We start from the raw sequence: 9701 nt of genomic DNA on the forward strand, positions 1-9701 counted from the left end.
AGTGACCATTGGGAGCCTACCCCGTGGTGAGGTACATGATATAGAGATTACTTTTTTTGAGATTCCGACATAAAGAAGCCTGAAGAGAATCATACAAATGCAAGAGCCGCATTAAATAAATGTCAATATTACTTGCTTTTTAAAATAATTTGTATAGATCACTACTCAAGAAAATCTTTCAATTTATGCTCAAATAATAGTATTTTCTAAATTAAAAGTGGCAGGAAAAACAAATACAGCAACTTAAAATTGTTATTGTCCTCGTGTACTATTTGTGAAGATGGGGGGAGGTGGGGCTGATCACAATTATAAAGTTTGTCATATGAATTTTGTGCAAAAGTGCATTTCTGTTATTAAATCAATTGATTTTACTTTGGTAAAGGCAGTACAGAAATTGGAGAAAAAAAATGTAATGCTCACTGATTTTTCTTTTTGTCACATAATCATTATCAATATGTTCACAAAAATAAATTATTGATTTTGATAAGATTGAGTGTAAATTTGAAGAAACATTATTGTGATCGTTGCTAGATTTAAGTGAATACAAATAAAATGAATTGGAAATAAAACAAAAGCACATCAGGGAAAAGTTCAAAAGTGTAACATTTCAAACAATCTGAATAGGTAAATAGCTAATTATGTAATATGCTTTAGTGGATTGAACCTATACTCCAGTCTATTTTAGACAAAGATATAAACATTTGTTTCACTTGAAGATAAACGTTTATCACATATGTATAGACTTTATTTTTTTAATTAATCAATTTGCAGAATACTTTCCATCACTATGGGAGTTCTCTTAATTAAATTATAATGACGTTAAAGCATATTAAATTTAAATACAGAATTTGTTGTGATGTAAAGTGCCTGAAAGCATTTCTTAAACAACGACTTACCTTTAACATGATTTTATGCAGGCAGATATACAGTTTTCTTGTTCCTGGGCTCAGTGTGAAACTGATATTTTTGTCAATGGTTTTATTTTAAATCAGATTAAATTTGTTTTAATGGAAGAGAAATACAATGCACTTTAACAAAATCATGGTTTGCTCAGAAACCTGCTCTTGAAACCTAAATAGCCATCAGCTTGTAATAAAGTTATCAATCATGCAGCATTGATTTTACCCAATGCTCCATCTGCATATATTTCAAGCCTCATTAGCCATTAACTCATGCATTGATCGTATATTGTCAAATAAAAGTTCTGCTGCAATCATAAAGTTGAAAAGCAGGAAAAAGTGTGTTTTTTTTAACCTTGAACATGCATAAATCTGAGGGTTCATGGGTGTACATTCATAATAACAAAAAGATGGTAGTATTTAGAATTATTGTGGTGCTCTCTTTCTCCGAATGTCGCTACAACTTGGCTGGAAGATGTGCAAAAGGGTCAAATTAATGCTTCTGAACTCTAGAGGTGGTGTAAAGGATAGTTCGAAGGTCTGCGACCAGAACAATCAGCAGTGAAAAGCAATGACACACACTGACAGAATGGGACGGCCTTTCAAGATAATGTTCAGTGACCTCCAATTTAGAATAAATGTTTATAATTTCCAACAAAACATTGCAGCCATCTTATAGAGCAAAAAAAGTAATGCAAATTATTAGATAATTACAATCACACAGCTTTAATATTGTATCTTATATGCAGTAAAATGCTGACAGGTATATAAAACTCAGGGTCAGTATTAAGAATTCCAATTTTATGTTAGCTTATTTGCCGTGTGAGTCATTCTTTTTTTTTCTGGATTCACTCGGTTACCCATTGGTAACAAGAATAGTGAAAGACATGTGTAAGTGCTGTTGTGACTTCACTGATCAGTCACTCATTAATTTACCAAGATTTTCACTCTGGTAACTGGACAATACTGGTGTTACTTTGGAAAGATGAGTTTGGATCCACATTTCTTGGTTCCAAAGTAAAGTTTTTTGTGTGTGTTAATATTAATTAATGCATGGTGGACATGCTATGGTACTTGAAATGACTCAGAAAATACAAACGTGTTATTTATATATGGTCCTAACCATGTGAAATGCTGTAAATTAATAACTAGTTCACAGTTCTTCTTAAAACCAAACTTCCAAATTACAATGTATTTAAACGTTGACAATTTCTGCATGAAAGGTCTCAATACATTTATTAATAACTCTACTAATCTGGAGCAAATTGTTCTATCAAAAAGAGTATTTTAGATACAAGAAATCCTGTTTTTCCCTTTAATTGATTAATGTTTGGTTACAATGAAATTATATGAAACAGGAATCAAATATTTTGTTTAATATGCGGTATTAGGCTTTACTTCTGAACATAATATAGTTTGTTTCGAAACTACGATTGCATTTTTACGCAATAGTAAAATAACGAAAGAAACGAATTCATATAGATCGCCTTGAGCACCTTTCACACTGACTAAAAATCATTGTCAGACCTATTTTAAAATACCTGGGGAACCTCTGAAAAAAATCATCTGCCGAATAGTTTAAAGTACAGAACTTTTTGGTTTGCATTTCTTATGCGGACCGAAGATTGTTAATGCTGTCTGATGCTCGCATTAGAAGCCATTGTGCCACTTTCAGTAAAGACGATGTATCCTCGATATGGAAGATTTCACCCCCGATCCAGGGAAAGTGATTTCATTTTCTATCTTGGATTGGAGCTTCATTGTGGTATTTGCGAAATGACATTTTAACGAATTTGAAGGTAGACAAAAATGCTGGAGAAACTCAGCGGGTAAGGCAGCATCTATGGAGCGAAGGAAATAGGTGACGTTTCGGGTCGAGACCCTTCTTCAGACGAATTTGAATCATTCCTAATCTTTGGAATTCTAGTCTGAGCAAATAAATTATATATTGTCTCTTACCAACCTATTACCCACACGCTTCCTTTGAAATTATCACCCAAACATTGTTTTCTTTATTACATTATATTAAATTATTTAACTCCGTTCTGCTTTATGCGTTAAAGTGTAGTTAATCGGCTTGGTGCATATTCTGGGGGTGGGAAAATCGTTCGGGGGGCGGTCATTGTATCTGGTTCAACTCTCTCGATTCCAAGATGCATTACATTTTATTTGCTTAAGGACGCCTAACCTCACGTTAATTATGTTAGTGAATCTTCATAAATATTTAAACGTTGTTCTGGTACGAAATTACCATTAGAAGTTAGATAAAAGATCACTTTCTATTTTTGTCTGTATTAGTCAGAGGTGTTTAAATCAAGACTACAGTGGTTTTAAAATTGGCCTGAATAGTATGAGTCAATTGGTATTTTTTTTCTATTCGTTTACTATTTTACAGCACCGTTCTCGCTCCGATCGCATGAACTGAGATCGAACCCCAAACCGACCTAAGATGAACTGCGGTAGGCTGGCCTAAAAGCGGTCCTGAGCTGTCATTGTGTGGGCGAAGCTGTCGGAGCTCCTCTCCCCGCGCCGCGTAGCCGATTATCCATCCCACCCGCAGAACTTCAAAAACTGCTTTCTATATCTCCGACAGACAGATCTCCCGCCCCGATTCTCCTCACCTCTTCTATAACCCCAGGTCTATGAATCTCCTTAAAGACGAATTGTGTTGTGAACAAGCCGCCTAAGGATCGCATTGTTATTTAGTAGATTGTTACCTTGCAGAAAAATGAGAAATCATTGTAAATGTTCATACAATTAAATATTGAATATTCTCCACACTTGCAGTGTTGAGTTTTAAGTTTCCAGTTGTGAACGTATTTGGTTATTGTACTCATACCAGAAACGTTAATTTGTGCAATTATAAACATTTTAATAATTTACCAGCCTGTTAATTGTGTCAGAAATTAGACTATTGATAAATCTGGCACTGATTATCTAATTACTAGAATGAAAATACACCGTTCATCACTGAGCAGAAGACAGAAAGGGTCTTACACATAACATTTCCCTGGAACGCCGGAGGTTGAGGGGAAACCTATGCCTTTATATATATGCCTAGTATCATAAATGCCTAGTATCATAAATAAAAAAAATATATATATAACTTCATAAGAGGAGCAGATAGGGTAAACAGTCAAATATCAAATACTAAAAGGCATAATCTTAAGGTTAGAGGTGCAACGTTTAAAGGAGATGTGCGAGGCACGTATTTAACACAGAGAGCGATGGGGGTGGGTGGGTGGTGGAGGCCGATATGATCGTGGCATTTATGATACTAGGCATATAGATATGCAGGTAATGGAGGGGTATGGATTACATTGTAGGTCGAAGGGCCTATTCCTGGGTTGTACTTCTATGTTCTATTCAGAGCGCAAGCCTCTATCAATGATTCTACTGTACGACAGAGATACAGCGTGGAAACAACGCCCAACGAATCCACGCCAACTATTAATCACCCATTCACTCGCTCTGTGCCCTACACACTCGGGGCATTTTACAGAAGCCAATTAACCGGCAACCCCCTGGGAGGTTAACCCCGAGCACCCGGAGAAAACCCACGGGTAGAAACGCGGGAGAATGCACAAACTCCGCACAGACAGCACCCGAGGTCAGGATCGAACCTGAATCCTTGGCATTGTGGAGCAGCCACTACTGTGCCGCCCATTTAACAAGCAAGATACACAACCCGACCCTGGAAACTGGGGCACGCTTTCCAAAATTTGGGAATACCCTCTTAGTGGAATTGTTACTGAAATTTACAGTTGTCTTTCTGGCCATCTGAGAGAAAAATGTGAAGGTTCCGACCTCGAATCCGACGCTAACCTCACGGTATACAGTATGCTCGGATAAGTGTTCTACCTATAGTAAGCATCCCAGAACACTGGAGTAATACCATCAAAACATATCTCCCTAAAATCTTTCGGGACTATTGGCAGGATAAGCTAACTAGGATCAACGTGTTCACGTCGGTCAACATCTCAGGACTGAGGACTTCATTGCACTCAACTCGCTCCGATGGGCAGGGGTGGCGAGGTACTATGAACTTTCAAAACTGTGAGCTTTAAGAATGTAGAAACAAGGATCCCATGTTTTCCGGGGATGCTGCCTGACCCACTGGGTTACTCCTGCTCACTGTGTCTTTTTCATAGTGAAACATTTTGTTTTGCAAGCTATCCAATAAATCAAATAATACTTGACATCAACACAATCAATCCAAACTCGTACAATTGGTTGCGGACAGGAGAAAATACAGAGTGCAGAACATAGTTCCCAGCATGGTAGCGGAACAGTTCCAGAGGCATCCATTGTCCACGATGGTCGGGGTGAATCGGATAGTACCCTAGCTAATGGAAGGACCGTTCCGAGGCCTGATAACGGACGGGGAAAATGCTGCTACTGAGTCCGTGTGGAAGCAAAAATAAAAGCCGGTCGCAGATATGATTTAAAAGCATTCTAAACCTCCTGGTAGGCATCTTTGATCCATAACTGTTCGAGATGAGAAAAGCGTTCCGGGTGGCATTGACCGTTCACCGGGAGCCCCACAAATGGCAGAAGGAGCGTACCGCCTCCCCAAGGTATCCACCCTATCGAGCAGCTCCGTGGCGCGCTGCCGCTCGATCAGTGGGGTATCAGGGGCTCAACGGGAGGGGGGGGGGGGGGGGGGGGATGGCACGAAGTGCTGGAGTAACTCAGCGGGTCAATCGGCATCTCCGGAGAACATGGTGACTTTTCAGTTCGGGACCCTCCTTCAGATTGATATCCATGTTCTGCAAAAATGCTACTTGAACCGCTGAGTTACCACAGCACTTTGTGTTCTTTTATGTAAGCCAGCATCTGCAGTTCCTAGTTTCTAAGATTTAAAATGGACTTGATGGACAACCTTTTTCACACAGAGGGTGGAATGAGCTGCCAGGAGAAGTGATAGATACCCGGACAGTAGGAACGGTTTGGAGGGATAGGGGCCAGGTATAGGCAAGTGTGACTAGCTCGGTTAGGCAATTTGGTCGGCATGAACGCGTTGGCCCAAGTGTCTGTTTCCCTGCTCTACGACTCACTAGCCTCAAGAACCAGCCGACATCGTTACTATAATATAATATAGACGTTATACATTACAGCGAGAGTAGCCCACGATGTTCCTAAAACGATCTAACGGAATTTAAGTACGATTACTAGATAGCAAGTGTCAACTGTCTACAGGAGTGGAAACAAAAGCAATCAGAACGAAAGCTGAACAAATAATACAACCTCCGGTGAGGTCATGGTGGTCAAGATGTGACAATCCCAGGATGGAAATTTCAAAGAATAGAGCGCATAGTTTGAAATTAAGAGGGACAACGTTTAAAGGAGATGTGCAGGGCATATTTTTACACGGAGGGTGGCGAGTGTCTTGAACGGGTGGTGGTCGAGCCAGATACAATAGTGGCATTTAAGGCACTTTTGGATAGGCATACGGATATACCGCGAATGGAGGAATGTGGATTATGTACAGGCAGATAAGAGTTGGTCTTGGCATATTGTTCGGCACATTGTTGGTCGAAGACCCTGTTCCTGTGCTGCACTGTTCTATGTTCCTTATGTTCAATGGATTTGCTTAAGCATCTTAATATACGCGTTAATTTCGGGAACAGCAACTATGCAGATATTACAGAAATGCGTCCTGCAATTCACAATATTCCGTTGAGAATTTTTGAAAAATACAAAGATCCCAAACACTGAAATCACTCAAAACCATACATTATCTCCGTTTAACGACGAGGCTCCATAGCAACTATTAGCATGCAGAAATAACTGAACAGTGGCTTGGAATGTTGTTAGTCATCCTCACTCACACCCTCGCGTAGAAAAATCGGCACATTACATGAATATGATTTCGCTAACTTTATTAACCCTTGCTTCCCCCCCCCCCCCCCCCCCTGTCCCTCCCCCCACCCAGCTCTCCAACTAGTTTCACTGTCCTCCTGATTATTATTTTCTGATTGTCTGCCTCGTTGCCTACTTCCCCTCAGCTAACAATGAACCATTCTACATTTCCTTGACCTTCGTCTACTTTGATCTGTCGTTTTCACACCTTACCCTTCCAAATCTCTAGACTCCCTCCCCCTAACTCACAGTCTGAAACCGAAACGTCACCCATTCCTTCTATCCATAGACGCTGCCTGTCCCGCTGAGTTACTCCAGCTTTTTGTATCTATCTTCGGTGTAAACCATCTTCGGCACATTTCAAGAATTCAGTACAGCATGTGTTGAAATGTAACTTGCCACCGTGATCGCTTCACAATTATATTTTAATCACTATTTAAAAATGATTCCTAATCGTAGGTAAACTACTCTTGGGGAAAAAAATATCTTGGCCCTTAAGGTAGCCGCCAACTATTGCTCGCTTCAGTTAAAACGCTCGGAACCCTTTCCTTCTCTTCTAAGATGCTGCCTGTCCCGCTGAGTTACTCCAGCTTTTTGTGCATTTCCAACATCGCCCTGCTTCCGCTAGACATCTAACCTATTCCATTACTGGGCACCTTATATTTAATATTAAGAGAAGACTCGCTCAGAGGACGGCCAGACGTTAGTATAAAAATACATGCTTGCGATATATTAACATAGTCCGATGAATGGTCCAGAACCCAAACATCGCCTGTCCCTTTCACAGATGCTACCTGACCCGCTGAGTTCCTCCAGCACTTTGTGTTCTGCTCAACGTTTGTTAAAATATAGCTAAAAACCAGAAAGAAAAGTTAACCCGCAATACATATTTTACCACTAGAGTGTTAACCTTCTTTCTCTTAAATATTGCATTTTCCGCGATTTTTCAAACGATTAAGACATTACTTACGCGCTGTAACTATACTTCCAATTTGACTACAAAATATAATCGATATTAAAGCATAAGACATCTTGAAGTGAAATAAGCACTTTGCTGCGCAATTTCCAAGCTGAAGGTTTTCTTGAAGGACGATGGTTTCCCCTCAGAAGCGATATTGCTCGGTCTTCTGTGTCAGCGCGTTGATGGCCGGTTATGAAATAACCGCTGTATGGTAGTGCTCTAGATGCCCGGTGCAAACATCCTAGGACTATTCTAAAAACTCTGTTCCTCAGTTTGTAGGCTCAGCCTTATCGGGACAGATCTGCGGAGACAACTACGCCTTAATAACAAATATGAAGATGCAAAAGGTATCCAATAGGAAAAAACGAAGATCGCCGACACTTGGCAAATTGTGCTCGCTGATTGGCATCGTGTGCTTATATACCCTTCCTCCCGACTCACGGCGGAAGTGTTCCACCCGAGTGACGTTGCGGATTCTTGGCAGATCCACAGTGCCTGTCGCTTTGCGTGTCACCACTCTACAATTGTTTCTTATATATTGGATTCCAGATTAAACAGAGATCTGGTAAACATAACAAGCCTCGCAGAGCTCTCAAAGTATCCCGAAGTATTTTTTAATGCATTCACCGACACCGATTGCCAACGCCAAGATAACGTGGTACAATGCAAAGTGCTGGAGTAACTCAGCGGTTCAATCAGCATCTCCGGTGGGAATGCAGAGGCGAAGTTTCAAGTCGGACACTTCTTTCAGAATGAAATACTGCCTGACCCGCTGAGTTACTCCAATACTTTCTGATTTGCTCAAGATTCCAGCATCTGCTGTTCCCTGTGCCTCCGTGGTACTCAAAATATTAGTTGAAAATGCGTTAAAATACTTGAGATTATATTTTAGTAATGTACGTTTATTTTACTTGACTACAGTTTTAGGGTTAAATATCTAAAATCTTTCATGTAATACGCACTTTAAATCCGCCATGGATATATATTATGCTGGGAACAGAGTATCATTTCGAGATGGGTAGGAAATGGACGTTTCTTTGCGTGTTTCCTCATGTTTTGATTTTTTATTCTGTTCGAAGTTTTGCCATTCTCACGGTTGGCAGGAAGGAAACCACATTTGCGTGTTGAAGAACATTTAAACATTAGACAAATGGGATGGGAGGTGTTTGAGGATACTGAGAATACCGGAGATCTAAACCAAGTCATCAAACTGTGCAACAGATTTGATGTCTGTTCTGGCCAATTTAATCTATGGCTTTAGATCCATAATTAGCGTTATGGGTACAGTGCTTTTGCCGATGTAATGTACAATAGGCAAGACATGTTTAGCAAGTGTCGACATGTAATTATCTGTTTATTGAGATATAATTTACTGGAAAGATGCGTGCCTAAAATCGTAATCGGAATTTGGAGGTTCCATCTTTTTGGCGTGGGACTTGGGGCGAGGTTGTTAAATTAATACCAGGCACGATTGCAGAATTCGAGCCAGTGTTCTAAACTGGGGATTAAGAGAAAATAGTAGACCGAGCTCTTAATCAGAATTCTGTGACCAATCGAAGTTTAGCATGGTACACAAATCGGCTATTATTTGAAATAAAGTGCCTTACATTTATAAACAGCAAGAAAGCAAATATGCTTAAGATCCTGATGCTGAAAATCTTACATTAAAATAGTAAATGCTGGAAACACTCAGCAGGTCAAAATGAATATTTTACCGTTCGACAGAACGCATGGAAATAGTGCCCTCACTACCCCTGAAACTCCATTGTAAATTTTGGTTAATCCAACCTACTTTGTATATTTGAAATTAAAGCATTTTAGTGTAGTTTATTGTCATGTGTACCGAGGTACAATGAAAAACATATTTGTTGCATTTCAGTCAGCGGGTAGACTATATACGAGGTTACAATCAAGTCGACAACTGTATGCAGATGTAGGATAAAGAGAATAACGTTTAATGCAAGATCAAATCCAGTAAA

General features: G+C 39.7%; 1 protein-coding gene across 2 annotated transcripts in view; it reads right to left on the reverse strand.

The window, feature by feature from the left end:
* Window positions 1–8109, reverse strand: part of flt1 (fms related receptor tyrosine kinase 1) — a 135644-nt gene extending 127535 nt beyond the window's left edge. For both annotated transcript variants that reach the window (XM_033022838.1, XM_033022837.1), the window contains exon 1: window positions 7732–8109. In XM_033022838.1, coding sequence (XP_032878729.1) covers window positions 7732–7792 — 61 coding nt within the window. In that variant the 5' untranslated portion in view covers window positions 7793–8109. The remainder of the gene's footprint in view (window positions 1–7731) is intronic.
* Between the last annotated feature and the right edge of the window lie 1592 nt (window positions 8110–9701).

The sequence above is a fragment of the Amblyraja radiata genome, chromosome 6 (assembly GCF_010909765.2).
Source record: "Amblyraja radiata isolate CabotCenter1 chromosome 6, sAmbRad1.1.pri, whole genome shotgun sequence".
Lineage (NCBI taxonomy): Eukaryota > Metazoa > Chordata > Chondrichthyes > Rajiformes > Rajidae > Amblyraja > Amblyraja radiata.